General features: G+C 44.0%; 1 protein-coding gene across 1 annotated transcript in view; it reads right to left on the bottom strand.

The window, feature by feature from the left end:
- FER1L6 (fer-1 like family member 6) overlaps positions 1-24,965 on the bottom strand; it is a 170,165-nt gene extending 145,200 nt beyond the window's left edge. Inside the window, exons 1-10 of the mRNA XM_025394519.1 lie at positions 24,889-24,965; positions 17,221-17,341; positions 14,518-14,572; positions 14,289-14,420; positions 10,798-10,860; positions 7,580-7,658; positions 5,820-5,976; positions 5,043-5,229; positions 3,567-3,759; positions 482-828 (exon numbers count right to left, since the gene is read on the bottom strand). Coding sequence (XP_025250304.1) covers positions 482-828; positions 3,567-3,759; positions 5,043-5,229; positions 5,820-5,976; positions 7,580-7,658; positions 10,798-10,860; positions 14,289-14,420; positions 14,518-14,572; positions 17,221-17,341; positions 24,889-24,964 — 1,410 coding nt within the window. The 5' untranslated portion in view covers position 24,965. The remainder of the gene's footprint in view (positions 1-481; positions 829-3,566; positions 3,760-5,042; positions 5,230-5,819; positions 5,977-7,579; positions 7,659-10,797; positions 10,861-14,288; positions 14,421-14,517; positions 14,573-17,220; positions 17,342-24,888) is intronic.
- Positions 24,966-25,989: the final 1,024 nt, after the last annotated feature.

The following is a 25,989-nucleotide window of genomic DNA, read 5'->3' as shown; positions in this document are numbered from 1 at the left end:
CTAAAGTTGTGATTTCCCCCGCAGGTTTGGGGTAGGGGAATAGGTTTCTCAATTTCTTATATCCCAGCTTGTCACCTACTCTTCCTCCTCTTCATTCCTCATCCAAAATTATCTCCCATCCGGAGCTTACTCCAAGCTAACACAACTGAACAAAATTAGGCCACAGATAGAGTTTAATCAATCCCGTACCACCCACTCCCACCAACTCCTCCGGAGCACTTTTATTTCTCTTTACTTGGGTTTCCATGGGAATTGTATTTGGGGGAGTGGGGGATTCAAAGGAATTTATCACAGGCAGATGGCTGTGAAGTGTGCAAGAGGGGGCAGCGGACCAGCCTCAGAACACAGCGCTGGGCCAACACAAATTTTTCAGGGGGAATAAGACATATTCTGACAACACCTTCAGGAACCTGTGGCAGGGGCAGTCGCTGCTCTGGTTCACCTCACAGGTAAATTGCCATAAAGCAGTGCCCAGACCTACCTCTGGGGGGACATCAAACGGTTCCACCTCCACCTCGGTTGAGTTAGTTTTGTTTGAAGCCTGTTGGGATTTTCCGTCATCAGTTTTGTCAGCCTTGTCTTTACCTTTGGAAGATTTGGAGTCTTTGTCCTTGGAAGGCAACTTGAGCTCCTTCAGGGCCTTGGAAAATTTAGATTCCTGTGCCCCTCCTGAGAGGATTTCCACAGCAATTTCTACCAAGATTCTGCCCCTGAATGACACGCCTTCCCCAAAGCCTTCGTTCATTTCCTGGTAGTCATCCATCAGACTGTGGTTCCTGGGCGAGCCATACAGGTTAATCCAGGCAGGCCCAAAGGTGGGCAGAAAGCCTAGAGAGACCCCAGGTTTTAGTTATCTCATTATGCTTTTGCTTTATAAAAGTTGCATACATTCATTTCAAAATGTAGAATATCCAAGACAAAAGAAAACATTGACAGGATATCCCATCAGCAAAAGACAACTATGATTGCCATCTTGCCATATTTCCTTCTAGTCCTTTTTGCATTCATGTTTACACTTGTTCACAGTTGTACTAATACCATAAATGCCAGTCTGCATTCTGTTCTGTTCACTTGTTCATCAAATGTTTACTGATTCCCCCATGTTCTCCAGTAGGCTCTATGTTTAGTGCCAGGTACCATGCTAGATACTAAACAGAGCCTGCTGGAGAACAAAGCAGGTGTAAACATTAAACAAATAAATATTTGCAGTGCAAACACTATGGAGGAAACACACTTTGTGTTTCAAGAAAAAGTAACAGGCTGATGTAACATAGAGGGGAGTTAGGCAGGCAGAGAAGAGAGTGAGTGTCTATTCTGGCTAGAGGGAGCAGCATGTGCCAGCTAGAAAGAGTTTGGAGCCAGAGATGAACTCTGTGGGAGAGTTTGGAGAGGTAGGTGGGTCTTGGGGCCTTGATACAAATGTTGTCCTTTATCCTAAAAACTACAGAAATGTTTTAAAGGAATTTAAGCAAAGATGAGACATAATCAGATGTCTTAAGATCACTCTGACTGTTACATGAAGGGTTAGAAGAATGCATGTGGGCTAACTGGTTCGAGGACCACTTCATCATCAAAACTGAAGATCAGTGTCTTGAACTAGGGTGAAGGTAGTGGAGACTGAGATAGGTAAATGTTTCGAGATACGTTCTCAATGTAGAATTAAAAAGACCTGATGATTTGAACTTACTGCTGATATTTTCCCTTCTTAATACATAGTGTCTGAGAAAATGCAGTGTCTATGGGAACATCTCTATGGCAACATCTCGATGACAGGTAGTTCAGCCTGGTGGCTCTGAAGCCTGAGTTCAGCTCTGTCACGTTCAAGCTGTGTGACCTTGGGCAGTTTTTAAACTTTCCCGTGTTGCAGTTTCCTCACCTCTAAAAGGGAGATGCTAATAGTATCTGTCTCATCTATCAAAATTAAAAGAAACTATCAATTGAGTGTTTCACACAGGCCCTCAGGAAGTGCTAAGAATATAGGCTAGTACTATGAAAAAGCAAATACATCATGATCTGCTTAACAATCCGCCAGTGTTGACAATTAGATGTTTCCATGTATGTTACTATTATTAATAGTTTTATGCCTACACATTTCCGATCCCCTACTCCCATAAACTAGATTCTAGCCCTCCCTTGAGTCGACTTAAATATAAGAATGTTGTATTAAAAAGGATAGAAAGATTTTATGGTCCTGATGTCTATATTTTCAACCACTGACGTGTATCTTCCTGAATGCCATCAAGATGTTCCTAAAAGGTTGTATATAAAACATGTTTACATCTAGCTAAGAAATTGCATACATGGGCCGAGTATGCTTTCTGCATACAGCAATCTTTCCATAATGTAAAGATTTAGACAAAGGTATTTATTTACTGAGGCCTCTCTATGGTATCTGTTAGGGACACAAAAATGTGTAAATCTTGTTCTCTGCTCTTGACACGCCTTTAGTCTAATCAAGGAAAAAATTTAAATAATTACATTAACTTCATATACAGATGATAGGTGATATATTTATAAGTGTATATATTTGTGCACATATGTATGTGTGATTGTATGTATGTAGATATACATGCATGTGCATGTATGTATGCAAAAAAAATGTCAATTAGTATAAATTCGTAACACAGAGAAAGATTGCCGGGGAATTTAAAGAAGGGAGGGTTTGTTGGGCTTTTTAGAGAATTATCTGCTAATTTGGGTTTTGCAAATAAAGAGCCATATACTGAATGGAAATTCTTCTACCTGACCTCCGCCTGGCTGGCTCAGTGGATTAGCTGGGGCTCTCAGCTCCCGCCCTGGCTCACCGTGTCAGTGTACCTCGCTGCTATTCCTGCGCTCTCATGTTCCCGTCATTGGGTTGAAGACACAATTTTTGTTGGTACCATTTATTTTGTGGGCCATACTAATATATGTAGTAGGCCATATTTGGCCCATAGACCTTAGTTTACTAATCTCTGATTTACTCTAAACGTCTCATTTTTCAATCATGGGAAGACTGACTTCCTCAAGGACACATAGCAGTGTTTGTGGAAGACCTGGGACCAGGAGCAAACCTCCTGGCTCCCAGAGCCCAGTGTCATCCATTGCCCTGAACCAACTCAAACCACAGACCCTACAGTAGCATGGAAAGTGCCTAATACATGGAAGGTGCTCTAACCCAGGGGCCCCTAACCCCCCAGAGCCATGGGCCAATATCCATCCTGTTAGGAACTGGACCACAAGAGATGACCAGCAGGCAAGTGAGTATTACCACCTGAGCTCCACCTGTCAGATTAGCGGTGGCAATAGATTCTCATAGGAGTACAAAGCATACTGTGAACTGCACATACGAGGGATCTAGGTTGCATGCTCCTTATGAGGAGGCTCCTAATGCCTGATGATCTAAAGTGGAATGGTTTCATCCTAAAACCATCCCCCTACCCAACCATGGAAAAATAGTCTTCCATAAAACTGGTCCGTGGTGCCAAAAAGGCTGGGGACCACTGCTCTAGCCCACCCCTTTTAAAGATGAGGGCTCTAAAGCAAGTATTTTGAGACATTTTCAAGTCAGATGGGTGGGACTTTACCTTTGTCTCCATCCTGTTCATTGGAGATTTTCTTCAGGTCAATGAAATGGGTTGCCAGTGCTACGTCATTCATGCTGCCTTCATCCCACACCTGGATTTTCACCCTCCGACACAAGGGAGGGAACATTTCCTTGAAGATCACCTGTTCATGCCACACAGGATCAGCACAGTTCTTTTGCACTGTGGTTCGCCCCTAAAAACACAGCCAGGAGGACATGAGTCATGGAAGGGAGTGACCGACTACAGAAAACTCTTCAAGCCAGTTGGAAATACAAAGTAAGTTTTCAAAGATAATGAACCTGCTTCTGACACCCACGAAAATCAGTTACACTCAGTGAACATGACTGATGACCTGCTCTGTGCCGGACACCATGCCAGGTACCTGGGACAAAGGCAAGTGACAGCCCTCAGGGAGTTCGGATCAGCATACTGGGGTTGGGGTGAAACTAGCACCCATATTACAAATGGGAGTTCTGTGCATCTCCAGGAATGCAGTGGATGTAGTTAGACTGTGAGCTCATATTTTGTAGAAGTATGACCTTGTGTGAATCACTTTTCCAGTCTGGACCTCAGTTTCTTGTCATAAAATGGATGTAATGTCTTATATGATCTCCAAGTTCAGCCCAAGTCAAAAATATTTCAGCATTCACTCCCGCCAAGGGGAGACAATCAGGGTAGGTCTGTATTTTAATGGCAGAGACAACATGTGTGTCAGTTGAAGCTTCAAAATCCAGCCAACCATAGTTAATCTCTGACCACGTACCCAGACCCTGATACTTCCAATGGCTTCTGAGCAGGGAAAAGCGATGTCCAGGCTTACATAGGACAAGGACTACCTGGGGAGATTGTGGAACAGGTCAGGAGGTGGGTGGAAATTCTACAGGACCTGGGGACTGAATAGCTCAGAGAAGCAGCCGGGGGTGAGGAAGGATGCCTGTCTGCCTGGTTCCTAAACCACAATCCACCCATAGCTCCTTTCCATTTTCTCCAGTGAAGAGTGAGTGGGTAATGCCCCCCTATTTCCCTGCCACATCCCGTTTCCTTTTTTTTTTTAAAGACAGAGCCTTGCTCTGTCGCCCAGGCTGGAGTGCAGTGGTACAATATCTGCCTACTGCAACCTCCGCCTCTCAAGTTCAAGCAATTCTTATGCCTTAGCCACCCAGTAGCTGGGATTACAGGCATGCACCACCACGCCCAGATAATTTTTTGTGTGTTTTCAGTTGAGACAGGGTTTCACCATGTTGGCCAGGCTGCTCTTGGGCTCCTGGCCTCAAGTGATTCACCTGCCTCAGCCTCCCAAAGTGCTGGGATTACAGGTGTGAGCCACTGGGCCTGGCCTCATTGCCTTTTAGTGACAAGTTTTTGCTTTCAAGGCACTTCCTAATTTTTATTTAATTTGATTTGATTAAACATATCTTGGATAGAGAGCAGGGCCCTGGCCCAGGCCAGGCAGCGTTAGTGACAATGGTTCCTCACCATCTGCCCAGCAAAGGAGACCTCCACAAAGGGATCCACCAGGTCCTTACTGTCACCCACAAATGCCTTGGTGACGTTCGCCATGATGCTTGAATTCATTTTGGGCAACCCTTCTGCTTTGTAGAGTCTCACATAGAATCTGGCCCAGGGTCTCTCTGATGGAAACCCATTGGGGATCAAAAGGTTCCTTAGAGGGAGACAAAAACAAATGAAAAGCTCTCTCAATTGAAGAAACAGAGAGAAAAGACAGCCGCAATTTGGAGGCAGAAAGATAGATCCCAATATAAGAAAAATCTGAAAAGAGTTAAGATTCATTGCTGAAATTTTCTTTCTAGTGTAAATGACAGAGAACGGAATGAATAGAGCAAACGCAAACTCATTCAGGTCCTAGGATGATAGGATAAATACTGTCTCCCACTCTGAACCTTAAAAGAGGTGCATTGAAGTCTTCCCACATCACAAACCAGTGATTGAAATTATAATTCCTTTAAAGAACATTCAGTTACATTCAGAAAAATTGGATAAGCTTAGGAATAGCTTATCTATTAGGGGTTACGATAGGCAGACAGACAGTTCCTGTCCTAGAACCTGACCTCCCAAAGGAGAGTCATACCTTAATAAGACACATCTTGGTGCCTGGTAGAGCAGAATCCCAGGTGGCCAAGCTGAGGACAAGCATGGTTCTCATGTACCCATAAGAAAAGGGGTGAAGGAGGGGAAAGAGATTAAAACTGGACATGTCATTTCTATGCACAGCCCTGGATGGACCTTTCTTACTTTTCTATTTGCTCCTCGGTGTCAGAAGTTTTAGGGCTGGTCTTCAAGACGTCGCCTTTCCCCATCACGCTGATGTCACATTTCAGGTATCCCTTGGTGCCAGTCCTGATGTCACCAGGGTCTGTGAGCAAGGCCCACTTGTCGCAGAACTGATGACCTGTGAAAGCACCCTGACAGCTCACATCCTTCACAGATGGGCCCAGCAGCCCCACCCCTTTCTCTCCCATGTGCCAAGGGCCCCCAGGCTCTCCTCCTTCTGTTGCTCTGGGTGGTAAATCATCTCAGTTATTTCCAAACCTCATGCTGCTTCCCTCTTCCTTTCCCTTCTCTCCCTTTGCTTCCCACTAGTTCTCCATCTTTTCCCCCAATTTACCATAGATTCTTGGGAAGCCATTGACCTAGTGGAAATCACTGAGACAAGGTTCCATCTTTGATGGGATGGGGGGCATTAATGAAGTGTAGAAGTCACATACATATTATTTACCCACAGGATGTAAATGTGCTCCTAGGTCTTTTTGTTTGGCCTCACTGTAAGTCAAAACTTCCAAGATGGCTTACATAATCTAGACTTCTGGCTTTTCTTTAAAAATGATAAGTTCTGGCAATACTGGCTTCATGTTTATTTCTTTTATTTATTTATTTTTTTGAGACAGAGTCTCGCTGCAATGCCCAGGCTGGAGAGCATGGCGTGATCTTGGCTCACTGCAACCTCTGCCTCCCTTGTTCAAGCCATTCTCCTGCCTCAGCCTGCCAAGTAGCTGGGACTACAGGTGTGCACGACCATGCCCAGCTAATTTTTGTATCTTTAGTAGAGATGGGATTTCACCATATTGGCCAGGCTGGTCTCAAACTCCTGACCTCAAGTGATCCACCCGCCTCGACCTCCCAAAGTGCTGGGATTATAGGTGTGAGCCACTGCGCCCGGCCACTGACATCATATTTCTACATGACAGTAAATACCAAAGGCGCTGAGCAGCCACTGCCCTTGTATATAGAGCACAAGCCCTCCTGTCTCCTTTCCCAGACTCCACTGTTCCTTTATGCCTCACGCTCAGGCTGCTGCACACAGCTATGCTCCCCGTCTGGCCGCCGCAGTCACGGGAGTTGGAATCCCTGTTGAAGATAGGGGGCCTTTCATAAAAAGATCTGTGCTGGCTCTGTTACTTATTTCCTCTTGACCTTGAACAAATTACATTGCTTCTCTGAGTTTCTCCTTCCTACAAATCAGGGATAATAATAATTACAGCAAATCTTTTGTATAAGGATACAAAATGCTGTAGTCATTATTATGTGTGAGACTCTTTACTAAGCATTTTGTGTATATTAACTTAATCCTCCAACAAACCTAGGAAGGAAGGAAGTTATCCTCATTTCTACAGATGAGGACACTGAGGCCCAGAGAAGTTAAGTCATTTGCCCAAGGTTGCACAGCTAGGAAATAGAGTGGGATTTGAACCCAGGCAATCTGACTCCAGAGTCTGCATTCTTAGCTCCTATATTCCATATTCTACTGTCCATATCTCAATTGCACAGAATTTGTGTGAAAAAAAAAACTCCCCAGAAGTAGACATATAAAATAATTGTATCATTAGACTGTAAAACATTTGAGGGCAAGAGTCATGTCTCATTCAACTTTGTATAACTGGTGCTCGGTGTTATTGAATGAATGGTTACACAGGTGAGTGAATGAATGGGATGACCTCCAGGTGCTGTAAACCAAAGACAAGTAAGAGAGAGATGGGGAGGTGATGCTTTCTTACCAGGTTGGTTGTACACAGTCCCCAGGTCTACTTTGAAAGAGCCAATCAGTACACTTCCTATCAGCTTGTGGTGAAAGACCTGAGGAGAGATGGAGTAGGGAATATGGCAGATTTACGTTGAGGGTAAGAGGCTTGACCCTTGTCTAGCTTTGACCCTGCCTGGAGCACAGTGGAGTTTGGCCATCAAACCACAAGGCTGGAAAGGACCTCCAGAAGCCTCTCACCCTCACCTCTTGCCCTTAGCAGGATTTCAGCTGATCTTCCATAGAAGAACGCCTGACAACTCTCAGTGCCTGCAACCTTCTTTTAACCAAAATGAACCTGAGTACAGCTCACCCTTCAATATCCATCTCTTCCTGTTGAAACTTTCCCTATCTTTCAATACCTAGAACATATGTCACCTCCGCCATGCAGTACCCCCAAACCAAAAGTGTCCCTTTTCTCCCTTAAACTCCTTCAACTTTGCTCACAACTTTCTCAGAGAAGTCATCACATATCGCCTTGAATCATTTTGGGCATGTACAACAGTGAGAACAAAGGAGGTGATCACCCTCAATATTCCATCTGATCAGGGCCAGCAGAGGGCCTGGCTTGGTTACTGTCACTCATTTTCATGCTACTGCTCTCAAGATGAGGAAGTTCTAAAGGAAGGTTCAGAGCTGGTGCCAGATTGAGAAGCCACAACATATGAGAAACTGCTGAAGAACCAGAAGAAAAGTTCAATCTTTCCCCCGTAAAAGAGAAAACTGACAGGTGTGGAGAAAGGGCAATGGCAACTGAAGTTTCTTTAAATCATATAAATGCTGTCATGCAGAAGAGAGAGTAAGTTCCCCTCTACGGTTCCCAAATAACAGGATGAGAGATTTCCGCTCAATATAAGAACAATGTTTATAACTGTCAGAACTTCCCAGCAATGGAATGAGCTTTCCTAGAGGTATCCACCTCCCTAACACTGGAAATAGTCAAGTTAGGCCCCAAGAACTCCATGTAGTAAAGGAAGGGAAGGATTCTTGCACCAGTTGGAAGTTATACAAGATGTCCTCTGAGCTTCCTTCTAACTATAAAATCCTATAAGTTCCTTAAGTCAAGGACAGTTTCCTCCTGTCATTCACCCATCACATGGCCTTGTTCACAACAGATATTCAATAAACATTCAGCGAATTCGTGAATTATTGACTAATTGAATGACAGATGAACGGTTGGCTTTTGCAGCTCCTAACAGCTCCTTTTTGCTGAAGCAAAAGAAATTTAGTTGACCTCAAGAAATGACAGCCCTCCTCATTTCTCTTTCCACTCTCTCTCCCTAACCTAAACTTTCCACAGATGTCAGAGAACGAAGGTGAAGCACAGGCAGCCTGGCTCAAGTAGAGGAGCTACTGAAGGACGTTCACATAATGCTCACTCCAAAACCCACCATGCTTCCAGTTGCTCACGTGTTTTCCCAGAGGCCTGAGAAAGAACACAAGGCAGTTTCAAGTTCTGTTCTCAGGTTGAGAGTCCCTGTGGGCAAGGTGAAATGCAAGAGCCTCAAACAAATCTTAAAATAGCATAGGACGCCTCTTAAAGTCATCCATCGAGTCGAGTACCAGGCAATCCTGGTGTGGTCAAGTGTTAAATCACCAGGACTCTGGGGACATCTCACACGCAGAGTACTGGGAGCCCTGCATGCCTTGGCCACTGAAAAGGGAAGACTGTCTTTGGCAACACCAGGGGTGTGTTACAGGCTGGCTGTCCCAATAGCATCTGTTTACAGCACTCTCCCACTACTTTTCCCATGTCGTATATATTCTGGGCATACTGATTTTCAGTTCATGGACTAACAGAAAAGTTATGTTAAACATTCCCCTCTCAAGGGAAGATTTTATTTTATAATCTTTTGTCTCTAAGAGTCTTTTAGGGACACTAAAGTCTTCTCTTCTTCCAAGTTAGAGAAACAGAGATAGGCAATAGTAGCTTTGACCATTCTGGACTTCTCTAGAAATCCACATGTCCCACAAACAGTCCTGACCCTAGTCTATGGCACAATATAAAAATCTAGTGATTAACTGTTCACCAGACAGTCCTTAGAAGCCTCCTATGGAGCTGATTCCACAAACAGGTGGTTGCCTGAGCAATGGAACAAAGTCCTGGGCATTGTCCCAGGTCCTGAAATATCACCTGCACCACTTGTCACCATGCCTGAAATTCAAACCTTAAGATTGTTTGGCTCTGGGTGACTTCTCATTCTTCAAGAGTCACATTCTTCAAGTCTCCTGGGAAGGGTAATGTCATAATTCCACTATTACACTGACACACGAAGTAGGAATTGCGTCCTTTTATAACTGTTTGGAAGAGAGAAACTTATTCTCCAGCCATCCTTCCCCACCTTGGGAGAAGCTGTGGTGATCTCTCAGGCTGGTAAGATACATGCAGTCTGTCATTCATTGGTCTCTGTCCCTTTGCTGAATGGTACAAAGTCTGTAACAATTCCATTTGGCCTGACTTCTCTCTCATTTGGATCAGTCTGATTTCAATATGGGCACTTCCCCTTCCCATTTCTGTCCTCCATGTGGTGGGCAAAGTTGGATTGGGCCCTTAAAGCAGGAAGCTCTGCCTCTGCACTTCCCCTGGCAGGGCTGAGGAAGAGTCTATGCAGCAGACTCAATTTCCCAAGGGCAGGTCCTGAGGTCTACACTCAGAGGCAACTTTTGAAAATCCCAATGGCCACCATTTAGTCCAAATCACATCCTCTGATCCAGCATTACCATTGATGAGACTGATACTTTTTCCTGATTCTTGTTCCTATTTCTTTATTCATTACCCAACTAGGAGGAGGAGATATGATTAATGATCATTAGTGTAGATACCAGCCCAAGAGAGAAACACCAACATTTGTTTGATTTAAAAAAAACAACCAAAACTGGCAATGCCTTAAAATGTCACTTGAAGCACGTGTCTCACATTCCCACACTAGTAAGCTACACGATTCAGTCAGTAATAGCTTTACAGTAGCTTACCACTTACTTCCAAGAAGCATAGATCTTCTTGAGGTGGTTTTTCTTCCCAGACTCCTCCATACTGGTGATTTCAAGTTCTGCCTGTTGGTTACAAACTTGCCAACTGACACTTGCCTTCCTGAATCTATTCCCCTCTAAGTATGCTGAGTTGTCCCAGAGAGTCCCCAATGCCCAGAATCTCTCCCACCTCTCCGCAACTATCACCACCAATGCTATACTTACTGAGATTTTGATGATCTTGTCAAAAAGATGCACTTGGGGCCCAATGAAGTCGAAGACAAAGTACTGCAAAACAAAGAGTTCATTCTCTCCATCAACCCCGGGCTTGCACCTAAGAATCATGTTCTTGGAGTGGATTTAGATGTTTGTCATTCTAACTAACTGCTGCATGAATATACACCATCAATTGATTGTCAATTTCTTTTTTTTTGAGACAGGGTTTTGTTCTATCAGCTAGGCTGGAGTGCAGTGGCACAATATGGCTCACTGCAGCCTCAACCTCCCAGGGCTCAAGTAATCCTCCTGCCTCAGCCTCCTGAGTAGCTGGGACTACAGGCCTATACCACCACACCTGGCTAATTTTTTTATTTTTTTGAACTTTTTGTAGAGACAGTGTCTCACTATGATGCCCAGGCTGGTCTTGAATGAAACGAATGCCATCAATCACATTCTTGGACAGGATATGTGTGAGTAATCCTCTAAAATGAACATGAGAAGTGGAATTGTTGGATCATAGATGAAGTGCATGTAACTTTTGAATAGATAATATAAATTTGTTTCCCAAATGGGAATTTTATATTCCCACTGGCAGCATATGAAAATAGCCATCTCTCTATAATCTTACTAACCCTTGATAGTGTCAGCTCATTTTTTGGGTTATAATTATGAGTGAAAATGGTATTTCAGTATGGTTTTAAATTGGAGTGGACTTGACTAAAATCTACTTTTCCCAGGATTTTTCAGTTTCAAACATCCCTATGAAATTACCAGGATTTACCAGGGAGAGAATACAAAAAAACTATGGACATGAGGATTTTTAATATTAATAACATGATTGAATTTTGGAGTTGGAGAAATTATCTAGACCAGCCCCATGTTCTACAGATAAGAAGACCGAAGACTAACGAATTTGAAAGATGCTACCCAGGTTCCTATTGCTAGTTATTGTTGGGTCTGGGACCAAACCTTACTTCTCTTGACATTATCACACAAGGGGATCAAGTACTAGATACTTCACCATCTGACTCTTGAGTCAAGATCCTCCCAAACTCGAGCTTGTACGATTAAAAGATACAGAAAACTGAAGTGGTGTTTTGTGCTGGTTTGTGTGTTCTGGGAAATGAGGGGAACCAGGAAGGCAGGCCTGGTAAGCTGTTTCCTGGATTTTCTTTTTTGAGCTGTAGAGTGGAGGAATGGCCCCTTAGAGATGGACACAGCCACAGTAGGAAAGGAGGAACTGACCAAGTGCTGATGGCCTGCTTTCAAAGGGCAGAACAGAAAAAGCAAAATGTAGAAACCGAAAAATGTCGTCATACATTATAAGAGATCCACAAAATGGTGGTCCTTAGAGATCAACCAAAGATTCCATTCTGTTCAGTGTCTTCTGTTTAAGAAGACAAGACAATACATAAAACATTTCAGGAAATTTCTCATATACATGCTTAAACTTTTTCAGAGTTCCGGTGTTCAAATTTTATGTGGAAAATTCACTTACACAACATTCTTCATTCTCTGAATACACCAGATGCTGTGGATTCCTTTGGATGGACAAATGAGTTGCAATATTTATTACCTTCTGGTGGGATTCATGTTTCAGACTCAACTACCTCACATAGGCTTCCGAGACCTCCAGGTCAACACATATTCCTCTAGCTGGGAAATATTCCCCAGCTCCAACTAATGGGTTCCTTCAGCATCTGATAAACTTTTGGCTTGAGTATTTAGGTCAAGAGTTGTAACAAAGGTTTTTAGATCAACTTTTGTGTTTCTACATGATTTTCTACTGGTTATACTTGGGCCCAGTTTAATGTCATTTAGATCCAGGACTTGGATGCATAATTATTATAATTAATAAATCTGTAGAACTTTGCAGTTTTAAAGCATTTTCATATATTATCCCATATTACATCCATGCCAAAAGCTCTTCTAGGGGTAGAGAGTGTAACAAGAAAGGAAAATCTACTGACATTTCACTTATAGTCAAAGGCTTAGAGGCAGAAATGATGAAGAGGAAAGGAGTCATTAGCTCCAATGGGATTTGGGTATTTTCTGTTGATTTCATTACCCATGCTCTCCCTGCCTTCCTTTCAAATGACCACTCCCATTAAGTTTTTTTTTTTTTTTTTTTTTTTTTTTTTTAAGACAGAGTCTCGTTCTGTTGCCCAGGCTGGAGTTCAGTGGCATAATCTCGGCTCACTGCAACCTCTGCATCCCAGGTTCAAGCAATTCTCCTGCCTCAGCCTCCTGAGTAGATGGAATTACAGGTGTGTACCACCACGCGCAGCTAATTTTTGTATTTTTAGTAGAGACGGGGTTTCACCATGTTGGTCAGGCTGGTCTTGAACTCCTGACCTCGTGATCCGACTGCCTCGGCCTCCCAAAGTGCTGGTGTGAGCCACTGTGTCCATCCAAGATAATAAGAATTAAGAATGTACTGCATTTTTTGAAATAATTCATTGTGTCAAAGTGCCTACAGGTAAGCAAATGCTCCTGTCCTGTGCACTGTTCATTTGAGTATAAATTGTTACCTCTTTGGAAGGCAATTGGCGACATGGAAATTTTAAATGCATATACCTTGTGACCCAGTTATATACTATTGTAAGTAGTAGCAAAAGGTTAAAAGCATTTCATATTCATTCATGAAAGACTGACTGGTTTAGTATATTATGGTATATCAAGGCAATGAAAAACTCTTCAGCTAGGAAGGCAAAATGGGGATGAGCTGTACCTCCCCATAGGGTTTTATTTTCAAGATACTTTGTTTTCTGAAGAGTCCAAAACAGTGTGTATAGAATGCTACCATTTGGGTACAATATTTCCTTGTATTCTGGTACTTGCTTGAAGTATCTCTGGAAGGATACACAAATTCCTAGTGAGAAAGAATGCTTCCAGGGAGAGGACTAGGGGATTGAGGATCAAAGATCAGAGGGAAACACATTACTCTATATCATGTTATACTTTTTGTCTCTTTTACCATATTTTTTTCACTACGTAATATTTTTATTTTAAAAGGAGAATTTAGCATGTATGATATTTAGAAACTTCTCTGAGATTTTCCTTTACAATTTCTGCACAGCTGAGAAAAATGTAACTTTTACTTTGCAAAGCAGTATGCCTGTTTCAAAAACAATAATTAAGTTTCCAATGCCTCTGCCAGGAAAAAGAATATGTATCTTCTCCCTAACTTATATTCAATCAATTTATTAGCTATAAACCCAGGGCTTATAATGGATGAAAATAAGCTGATAAGAAAACGTGTGTTGAAAACAGCAATGAATTTAAAATCAGGAGGAATTCCTTGCCTCTCTTTTCCATGACCTTTTCGTGAAAAGCTTTAGGGCGCTGTGTTTGTAAGGAGAATCGGTGAGTTTGCCATGGGCTTAACTGGGGGCCTGGGAGGAGGGATACAGCTCTTCTGTTTGACTGAAGGATCCTGCAGAATGGTGGTGAAGAGAATCTTAGTGCAAAGGCTGTGAGTGACCTCCATGACTTACTTCATTATAAAATGGGCTGTTGGTTCCTTCCTTCACTGTGCTTTGCTTCTTCTCATCCCCAATCTCAATGGTCACAACTGGGTCAATGTTCTCACCCACCAGCTGGCGAGCCTCAGTGATGGTTATGGCAATCTGCAACACAAAGCAGTGTGGACACCATTCCGGACATTGCCATCCATGCACACAGGAAGCACTGGGGGAGGCTGGGCAGGAAGAGCCAGTCACTTACTTGATAATTTTGGGATCTGACCTCCCCATCATGGATCTTAGTCAACAGTTTTGATCTATTAAAAGAAAGTTTAATATATTTGTTTCATCAAGGAAGAATATCCATAAGTCATGATAATATTCTCCCCAGTATTTCTAAGTCCTTTCATTTAATATTATTACATATCCTCTCTACATCTCTGGGGGAGATAAGTATAAGCAGACCAATGACTTGACCTCTGAGTTTTTTCATCCTAAAAATGGGGCTTATAATAGCATTTCTGAGATGATTGCTAGAATTAAATGATATAATGCATATAAAGGTTTAACACAGTACCTGGCAAGAATAAATGTCAGTCCTTTTTATATGATTATCAGTATTTTTTAAAATTTTTAAATGAGAAACTGAGATGCCTCAGCAAATCAGTGGCAGAGCTGGGTCTAAATAAGGAACTCCCAGTCTCCTGCTTGATTCCATACACAGACCACTCTGCCATGTCTAATACATATAATCATAATTGCTTTTGAAAGAATTGGTAAAGGAAAAAATTGAAAGGAATAACTAAAGATACCATCTCCATGAGCTTTCACATTCCAGGGGATTTCATTTATCTGGACTGTCACAAGTAATTGAAAACAGATGTGCAACACCTGGGCATTTAGAGATGGATAACAACAGAAAGAGATGAAGAATTCCTGTTGTCATAGAAGCTGAAATCAGTGGGAAATGAACTGAGCTTGAGTTCCTGTTGCATTTTGTCCCCTTGGTTACTAACAATACCGTGTTGCATTGGACTTCATCCCATTTCTGCTGATTATAACTGAGTTCAATAGAGAACAGATTAAGTTAGTAAAAATCTCAGGGTATTGGAGTCAGACTGATCTGAGTTAGAATATTTGTTCTCCCCAATTTTTGACTTTAGTTTTAATTTCTGCAACTGAAAGTAAAAATAAGAATTCCTACCACATAGGGTTACTCTGAGGACTCAAGGAGACAACGCATGTAAGCAAGAGTAAATATCATTTAACTGGTTCATCAATAAGGAGGCAAATTTGTACTGGTTATTTATTATGTGAAAGTCCAGTGCTAGATTCAGGGGAAAACCAGAAATGAATAAGCCATCTTCCTGGTCCTTGAGAAGTAACAATCTATCATCCATGGGAGAGGAGACAGAAGTATATTAAAAAAGAACTAGTAGGCAAGTGTAAAATGTATCATAGGGTAAAGAAAATATGACAGAAGAGCTGTTGAGAAAAAATTCTTGAGGACCAGGGTACACAACAAAGATTTCACTGCAGAGGCTGGATTTGAATTGAGCATTGGTGGGTGGATAGAATTTCAATTGCTGGAGAATGTTCTGACCAAGGAAAAAGAAAAAGGCTGTTATTCCTTACTTCTCTTTCTCCTGCCTTCCTCCACTAAATGCTATCACCTGGTGAACTGAATGGGAAGAAATGCCTTGAGTATTAAAAAATGATTGAAATCCCTATTCAGAGACTACGGTAGAGGGGTGGTGGTTGTCAGGGTGCAGCAAAGGAAGGAAGGAGATGTTGCAGTGAGTAGGTGTGTACACATTTCATGTCTTCTTTGGAGTGTCAACTTCTGAGTTACCACCTTCTCTAATTCCCTCTGCCCTCTAACCCATATATTTGCACCCTGCCATCCTGTCACAACCCAGAAACAACAACTCAGGATCAGCCACATGGGGAAGCACTAATTTGCTTTATTGATAGTAACAACTTTGAGTGGAAAAGAAAGGGAAGGGTATGAGGAATTATCACAAGTGAGATACTGACATAAACAAATATGGTAGACTGAAAGCATTGTTAGCCCCAGTCACTGGCTTCTCTGTATCCAAACTTGTTGCCCTGTAACTTTTAGTCTCTTCCTACTCTTATGTGGGCTGGGCTAGAAAGTTGTATTGGTCAACAGAAGGCAGCAGAAATGACTTTTGCCAGTTCCAAGCCTACACCTCAAGAGACCTTCTGTATTTCCACTCTCTTAGAACCCTGCCATTGCTACCATTGGAACAAGTTCAGACCAGCCTGATGGAGGATCTGGTATCACGCAGAGGACAGCCGGTCTCAGCTGAAGCAGTACCAGGCCAGGCTACCACCAACCAACTCCTAAACTAGTCAGCAGAGCTGCCAAATGACTACAGAAACATGAATGATGCATCTGCAACTATCTGGGATCAGCAAAACTATCCAACTAATTCATTAGCAATAATAAATGCTTATTATATTAAGCCATAGATCTGGGGGCTATTTGTTACACATCATTGCTAACTGATACAGCAAAATGCATGCAGAAGGCCAGCTTGTTTTGACTTTTTGTTGGGTAGCATAAGAACCACCTTCTGATTTGAGACAGACAAGAAGCTAAGATAATGAGCACCTGATGAATCAGAGAGCAGGTAAGAGACAGCTCCTGCTGTCATTCCTGAACTGTGAGTGACATGAGCAACTTCACTCAGGAGATTTAAGACCAGAAGCTTGTAGAACCATGACCCTGGCCTGATGAAGGCTGAATAGTATCAGCCTTCTATGGCCAGTACTGCCATAGAGAAAACTGAGCTGACACAGTCTTCCTGCCTTAGACTTTGCCTGCCTGTAGACAGTGACTATGTCTTACTCTCCTCTCTTCTCCTAGCACCTGCAGAGGTGCTTGGCACATAGGAGATGTTCAGCAAATGTGTGTTGACCACCTGCATCCATATTGTACCTTCTCTTTGGAGGAGCTGAGAGGACAGGAAAGATAGAAGCATCATCATGGACCAAATCTCCTCTTGGTCCTTCCTGGTGAGAAGGCTCCTCCTGTGGTGCTTCAGTGTCACCTTGACTATCTGGAGAAGAAAACAAAGGAAGAAAATCCTGTGAAATTGACACGTGGTGGCAATCGAGCCTCTACCATAAGTAGTACAAGCAGACTAGAAGGCAGACTCTACCAGCATAAAACTTAACATCTTATTGGCAGAAATGCCAGATACATCCTTCATTTTTCTAAAACTTATGCATCTTCTGTTTCCAAAAAAGAACAGATTTATGTGCCTGGGATTGTGAAAAGAAAAATCAGATTATGAATCTAAAGTGTAAACTAAAAATAAAATCCTAAGAAACCCCCCCCCACCCAAGGGGACCCCAGAAAAATCTTAAAAACTGAGTTTTTGGCTGGGTGTGATGGCTCACGCCTGTAATCCCAGGACTTTGGGAAGCTGAGGCGAGTGGATCACCTGAGGACAAGAGTTCAAGACCAGCCTGGCCAACATGGTGAAACCCCATCTCTACTAAAAATACAAAAATTAGCCAGGCATGGTGGCGGACGCCTGTAATTCTAGCTACTTGGGAGGCTAAGGGAGGAGAATCGCTTAAACCCAGAGGGGTGAATGTTGCAGTGAGCTGAGATCACACCACTTCACTCTAGCCTGGGCAAAAGAGTGAAACTCCATCTCAAAAAACAAAAACAAAAACAAAAAAATAGTAAAAACAAAACGAAACAAAACAAAAACCCTGAGTTTTTGGCAATGATGAGACAGGAGGTCAGGCATACCTCGTTATACTTCCTTTAGACACAACAACTGACCAGAATTAATGTTAAAATAGAGATCATAAGACTGACAAAATGGACTTTTTATGGCAATAAGATACCAAATTACAAACAGGACCTAAAGTCATGACAGGCAAAGGTTAAGTCATGCACACCTACACTTAAAAAAAAAACAAAAAAAAACTATGCTCTAACTGCCACAGGTTTTTCTTTTTCTCTAGCAGCTGCACAAGCACCAGCCTCAAGATAAGCAATTAACAATTTACTGCTTGCCCACCACTGACAGACACTGAATAACTGACTCCCAGCCCCTGTTCTACAAGCTATAACTATAGCTTTATTTAGACAAGAGACTGACTTCAGTGACTTTCTCCTGATAAAAAGATCACAGACAGGCCGGGCGCAGTGGCTCACGCCTGTAATCTCAGCACTTTGGAAGGCCGAGGCAGGCAGATCATGAGGTCAAGAGATCGAGAACATCCTGGCCAACACGGTGAAACCCCATCTCTACTAAAACTACAAAAATTAGCTGGGCATGGTGGTGTGTGCCTGTAGTCCCAGCTACTCAGGAGGCTGAGGCAAAAGAATCGCTTGAACCTGGTAGGTGGAGGTTGCAGTGAGCCCACATTGCGCCACTGCCCTCCAGCCTAGGGAGACAGAGGGAGACTCCGAGACTCTGTCTCAAAGAACAAAACAAAACAAAAACCCACAGACCATAGACTGGTTCTGGCTGTTTAAAGAGTCTGCACACTTGAGTGCTTTTGTTTCTTAAAAAGATGTTTTCACATATAGGGCCTAATTCTAATACATTTAAATATTAAGTCTCCACCCCAAGGTAAATATTGGTGATATATAGCATGCACATGTGTTTAGTACACATGCATCAAGACCACCTTCATGAATATTCATAGCTCCTCCTGTAACCTGTAAATATTTATATCTGGCCAGCCCTTTCAGTTTGAATTCCTGTCTTACTCTTCCCTTTCTTGAAGTGTCTGTCTCTGCGCTCTGTGGGAGGCTATGCTTCCCAGACCATCAACATGGGCACCTGGCAGGCTGTAACCCTTCATAAAAAATATAAAGTCTACTTTCTAAATTTATAAATTGTATGGTTTAAGTTAACAAAAGACATGTTTCAAGTTATGACTTTGCCGCACTGGAACTTCAGATGCATCATTTATTCTCTGAGCCTCATTAGCAAAATCTGATGTGCATGAGCATCATCTAGGAAGCTGCTAAAATGCAGATTCTGATTCAGTAGGTCTGGGTGGGGCCCAAGATTCTACGTTTCTTTTTAATTTTTCTTTTTTTTTTTTTTGAGACGGAGTCTTGCTCTGCCACCCAGGCTAGAGTGCGGTGGCGAGATCTCCGCTCACTGCAAGCTCCGCCTCCCGGGTTCACGCCACCCTCCTGCCTCAGCCTCCCGAGTAGCTCAGACTACAGGCACCCGCCACCATGCCAGGCTAATTTTTTGTATTTTGAGTAGAGACGGGGTTTCACCGTGTTAGCCAGGATGGTCTCGATCTCCTGACCTTGTGATCTGCCCGCCTCGGCCTCCCAAAGTGCTGGGATTACAGGCGTGAGCCACCGCGCCCGGCCCTATTTTAATTTTTTTGGAGACAGAGTCTTACTCTGTCTCCCAGGCTGGAGCTGGAATGCAGTGGCAAGATCTCAGCTCACTGCAGTTTTGAATTTTTAGGCTCAAGGACCCTCCCACCTCAGCCTCCTGTGTAGCTGGGACTACAGGCACACTCCATCACACCCGGTGAATTTTTTCTTGTTAATATTTTTTTTGTAGAGACGAGGGGGTCTATGTTGCACAGGCTGTCTCAAACTCCTGGGTGCAAGCACATATCCCACCTTAGCCTCCCAAAGTGCTGGGATCACAGGCGTGAGCTACCATGCCCAGATAAATTCTGCATTTCTAACAGCTAGATGCCAGAGGAGGTTATTCCTGCCGTCTGCAGGTCAATTTTGAGTAGCAACGTGTGATATTCTGAAAAGATAGCCAGCCCTAATCTCTGAAGCCTGTAAATGTTACCTTATTCAGAAAAAAGGTCTTTGCTGATGTGATTACATTAAGAGTTTTGAGATGAAGTGATCCAGGTGAACCCTAATTGCAGTCACCTGTATCCTTAAGGGAGATTTTGCATAGACCAAAAAAAAAAAAAAAAAAAAAAAAAGGTGGCAATGCGACTATGGAGGCAGAGATTAGACAGATGCTGCCACAACCAGAAGCTAGAATTGGCGACCAACAGATTCTCTGGAAGGAGTGAGGCCTGTGATTTTGGCCCAGTGATACTGATTTCCAGCATCTGGCCTCCATAACTGAGAGAACACATCTGTCTTCTTCTAAGTTACTGAGTTAGTGGTAGCTTGTGACACACTAGTCTAGGAAGGATCAGTTTCCTAGGAAGCCCTAGGAAACAATACACACACATTAGGAAACTTAAATGAACAGATAATAAACATATTCCTTAGAATCTTTTCCTCTCCACCCTAGATTCTAATTTAATTCATCTGGAATGTTGCTCGAGATTGTTGAAATTCCCCAGGTGATCCTAGATGTACACTAAAGCCTGAAAACCGCTTCTCAACCAGACTTTCGGCAAAAACGAGAGTGGCTGAGCCTTCCTAATAAACCGAGAGACTCTGCATGATGTGGTTCAAAGACCTGAATCCAAAAGATTTGGGTTCAAATTCCAGTCCTTCCACTTTCTAGTTCTATGATTTGAAGGAGTTACTTCTCTCAGCCCCGTTTTCCTCATTTGTAAAACAAGGCAAGGTTAACATCATTTACCCCCACGGGTTTGTCAGGAAGATTAAACAATCTGTATGAAGCCCCTAGCTTTACACAGGGTCCATGGTAGACATTCAAGTCTATGGATTCCCAGTTGCATGACTTAAACAAGTCACCCAGAATTTCTTGGCATTTTTTTTTCCTTGTCCATAAAACAAAAGAATTAGGCAAGAAAAGTGGTTTTAAAATTTGTTAAAGCAACAGAATCCTTTTATAAATGTAACTTGATATGGAACTTCAGTATATAACACAAGCCTGTTTATATCACACTGTTTTATGTTCCATGGAGGGGCTTCCTGCAGACTCTCACAGCCACCACCTTCAGACACTCCTGAAGCCATGGTTCAGAATCCCAGGGATCCAGGGGACTCACCTTTCAAACCCATCCATTTAATACTTTCTAAGGTACCTTCCAGCTTTGATGCATGTTGGTTCTCTGATTTTAAACAGCAAACCACACACAATAGTACTGCATCCGAAGAAACACAGCCATGTCCAGGGAGCTCATGCACATAGACCAGGCCTTGTAGGTGCTCAGTAGCTACAGAGAGGATCTCTGCATGCATGGAAGTCTGCTTTTATTACCCTTTCACTCAGGAAATAAAGACAAGCCCAACACTACAGAGCTGCCAGAAGGAATGCCAGTGCCTGGCTGTGCTCCTCGAAGCAGCAAGACAAAATACCTGCTCCCCTCCTTGACTGCAAGGGCCTTCAGGCTGGGCCTTGCTGTCAAGTTTCAAGTTTCCAGTGAACATTCAAAGACACCTTCTATATGCAAGAAAAGGTGCTAGGTTAGATGCGGAGGATGCAGGAATTAGCAAATCACGTACACCTCCCTCTAGGGGCATACATTCTGTACATTCTGGAGGGTGAGACAGACCTCGAGGTAGAAAGGCAGTCAGCTAAAGCTTCTTCTACAGCAGTCATTCACTAATTTATTGAGTTACTACTTTGTTCTCTTCAGTCTCTCACCATGGAGCATCCAGGATGACCTTATAGAAAACAGACCGTGTCACTTTTCCTAAAACCCCTTAATGGCTTTCCATTGCACTTAGAATAAATCTGAAGTCCATACACAATCTGCAATTAGAGACCTGCCCCATCTGGTTCTGCCCATGCTTCCTGCCCACGTGGCCCTCTCACCCACTTCATGCGCTCTATCCACAAGGCCCCCTTTCAGTTCCATCTAACCTCACAAGCTCTCTGCTGCTTGGAATTTTTCACAGGCATCCCCTCCCCCTGCACTGCTCTCCTCCCTGCCCATCGCCCAGTGGGCTTCCTCTCATCCTTGAAGTTGTAGCTTAAATGTTACCTCCCCGGAGAATTCTTCTCTGCCTGCACTGAGAGACTCCCCAGCAGCCCACTGTCTGTTTTGGGGTTGGTTTTTTTTTTTTTAATAGCACTTTTCTCAACTTGCAATGCCATTAGTTACCTCAGCCACAGTCCCAATAGGTAACAGATGGTATAATCAGAGTAAGATGATTTGAGGACGTTTTACAAAGATGTTTGTGTAGGAATACCACAAAGGGTCTTGTCATCATCTGGGGCTCGCAACAGCCAGGCTGTTGCCACTCCTAGGCACCCCGCAAAATTAGCAGAGAGAGAGCAGTTACTGGAACCCCGAAGGAAAGGAAGTCTGGTGGGGTCAGCCTCCCTGTGAGGAGCAGTGACCCTCCTGTAGGTGAGGGACAGGGTCACCTGGAGCCTGACTCATGCTCCTCCCTCCCACGCCTCCTGCTGGGGCACCCCATTGGCCAGAGCCAGCCTGAAGGCAGAGGGTAAGAGACCTGGTCCATGCCCCCATAGAGGACAGAGAGCAGCTGGCTAAGGGTGGAGAATAGATCCAGAGGGGCAAATAGAAAAGTCCTGCACAGAGCTGTCCTCCCCTCGGACCATCTAGTCTTTGCCATTAGATTCCTAGAATTTAGCCCAGGGCTGACACTTAGACATTCCACTAATACATTTTGAATAAATGAGCAAATGGATGATTGTGAGAGGTACCCAATAACTATTTGTTGTGTAACTAATGGCTAGGTGAGGGTAGGGTAAAGAGAATTTTAAGAATTTAAGATGTAACTACGATGCCTCAAAATACACAGATAAAAAAGCAGGAGACTTAGAAAGTTTCCAAACATTTCACCCCAAAAAGCCATAACTTTCCAGGCCAGGTCAAGAAGGCAAGACCAAAGTCTCTGTTCTGTGGGCTTTGTTTCTTCAGTCTCCCACAGGGCTGGCCTCTGGACAGCAGGATGGATGCTGTTTGCTTTCTAGGAAGGGCCGGATTCCTCCCTGCCCTGTTTGCTTTGTGGGCTGCAGACTCTAGAATGAGCCACAGGAGCAAACTCCTCCTCTGAAATGCCTGTGGTCAACTGCCCTAGGTATCAGCCAGCTTCTCAGGGAGTGCTCTTAACGGGTGGCCGCCCATGGGGTAGGAAACCCAGGCTCTGATGTAAGACTCACCTGGGATCAGGAGCCAGCTTCTCCACTTACTAGCTGTGTGACTTGGGGCAAACCACTCGCCTTCTCTGAACCTCTGTTATTAAATGGGGGCAACAGAATCTACTTTTCAGAGTCATGAATGATGTATGTTAAGAAAAAGCAGCAGAGACCTATTAAATATGTCATAAATACTAGTTTTCATAAGGTCCTAGAGGGAAAGGACTATGCCTGATTCGACCTTGTGTCACAAGGCCTACCACAGTGTTATAGTTTCAAAGACACCAGGAATAACCCCAAAGTCTTTTCCACCCACTCCCTGGTACAGTTCCATTGAATCAACAGGGACTTTTAAGCCTTAAGCCTTGTCCCCACTGAAAATGCCATGTCCCTCATTGTCAATCCAAGGCTCTTAATCATGATCAATACCTGTGTGTAAATGAGTTTCCATACTTTTCTACCATAAGGAGAGGTTCTACCTGAGGGCAAGGAGTGAAGTTGTTACAACATATGGCTACAGGACATCTGCAGTAGATGGCAGTGCAGCAGGCCCCCCAGGAGACAAGAGGGGTGAAGATTAACGAGACCCACGGTACAATTTTGATTTAGGAATGGTCCAGAAAACTAGCCTTGAGCTGGTTTTTAATCAAGGCTATGCAACAGGAGAAGTCTCCAGAGGACCACCCCATCTGTCCACTTGGAAACCATTGATCCAATTTGATTCAACAAACACTGAAGATCTACCCAGTGCTGGGCCTGGCCTCTACGGATGCAGTTCATGCTATAACTCAACACTTTGCCCTGTTGGAGAAGGAAGTAGCCCATTCTAAGAGCAGAAAGTGAGATAGCCTGGATTTACATCCCAACGCTGTTGCTTCCTGGCTGTGTACCTCCCATGCTCAGGGCCGGCCGGCTTCATGGATATGCGGTCTGTGCAGCCATACAGGACCCCAAGCTCAGAAGAACCTCATTGCACTTGGCTTAAGCTCTGCTGTCACCATCTTGACACTTTTAATAACTTCTTAACAACCGCTGTGCATTTTTATTTTTCACGGGGCCTTGCAAATGCTGCAGCGTCTCTTCCACACGTTATTTACTCTCTCTGCCTCTCTGTAAACTCATTTGTAAAACCGAGGTGACAATACCTACTGGGATGATGGTGGAAGGATTCAATGAGATGATGTGTGTGAAGCCTCCCCCACAGTAGCTGCGATCCTCTTATTTTCAAATTCCTGCTTGATCCTCCCCACAGCCGTGTGAGATCAGCCCAGCAACCCACATCATAACATTAGACAATGGAGAAGCTGAGACTCAGAACCACCCATCCTAGGTCACAGGACAAATAAGAACAGAAACAGAGTTTGAACCCTGCTGCTGCTTTCTCACGGGGACGCCTTCCATCCCCACTCACCTGTTTGGCCCAGATGACCAAGGGCCTTGGGGGTTATCTTGGGCCCACACCTGGGACTGGCAAGACCTAAAGGGTCAGGGGGCAGCACACTCACACTCCCCTCACTCCCATTGAGAGGGAAATGCATTTTCAGCCAAGCAGGGGTCCGCTCTGTGACACTCACAGGCCCCAGTGGTCAGCGCCCCACCTCCAGCCTCACCTTTCGCAGCTTTGTTGGCTAGGATTAACCCCTTCTCTGCCTTATTTCTCTTCTTCTTCAGCTTCAGCCCAAACATCCCCTTTCTGAAAGAAGAAAAAAAAGAAACAATAATAAAAACTTTGAGTCATTCAGGCATGTTAGGAGAAGGTAGACACACAAACACACCGAGCTTCATGAAGGCCATCAGCCTCCTCATCCACCCAGGATGGGGGCAAAAGACAAGTGTCAGGGGCACCCAACAAGCTCTCCAGGGAGCTCTCCTTTTGCAGAAACCACAAAAATCCCCCCGAATTGGAATTGTGAGGTCCACCTGGAATTGCATGTAGGTGAGGCAAACTGAATACTAATAGCACTAGCTGACATTTCTGTTTCTCCTGGCTCACCAGGCACTCTGCTAGGCATAAAAAAGCAGTCACATTGTTTAATCACCACAGCAAACCTCTCCTGCCCATCTTGCAGATGAGGAGCCAAGGCCCAGAGAGGCCAGGCAATGTTTCTAAGGTCACACAGTTCTGACCAACAGAGCTACCACTGGATCCCAGGCCTGCCCGATTTTAAAGTCCAGGGTCTAACCACTGGGCAGCCGCAGCCTGTCTGTTCCCTTCAGCAGAGTGAACACTGTCACCAGACCTGGGCTCTCGAGACCAAGGTCAAGAAGGCCTGGAACTTGCTGAGGTTCCACCACAAGCGCACAGCTCAGCTGACACATGGCACATGCCCAAAATGTCCCCTGCTATTATCATCATTAGCCATGAGCAGGAAGCCATTTCTAAGCCTCCTTCTCCCCGCCCCCCACCTGCCCCCAGATGGAGTCTTGCTCTGTTGCCCAGGCTGGAGCACAGTGGTGCGATCTCAGCTCACTGCAACCTCTACCTCCCGGGTCCAAGCAATCCTCCTGCCTCAGCCTCCCAAGTAGCTGGGATTACGGGGGCCCGCCACCATGCCTGTAAGCCTCCTTCTCATCACAGGAAGCTCCCCAGTCCATGGTCTCTGACAGATAAGAGCATTCCTAATGCTCTGCCAGCCTCCCACAGAACCCCTTTCTGAGCTAGGGGACTGCTGAGAACAGGGCTCTGGGACACAGATGGATGAAACTGGGCT

This window comes from Theropithecus gelada, chromosome 8, assembly GCF_003255815.1.
Source record: "Theropithecus gelada isolate Dixy chromosome 8, Tgel_1.0, whole genome shotgun sequence".
Classification (NCBI taxonomy): domain Eukaryota; kingdom Metazoa; phylum Chordata; class Mammalia; order Primates; family Cercopithecidae; genus Theropithecus; species Theropithecus gelada.
This window is presented reverse-complemented; position numbering and strand designations above follow the sequence as displayed.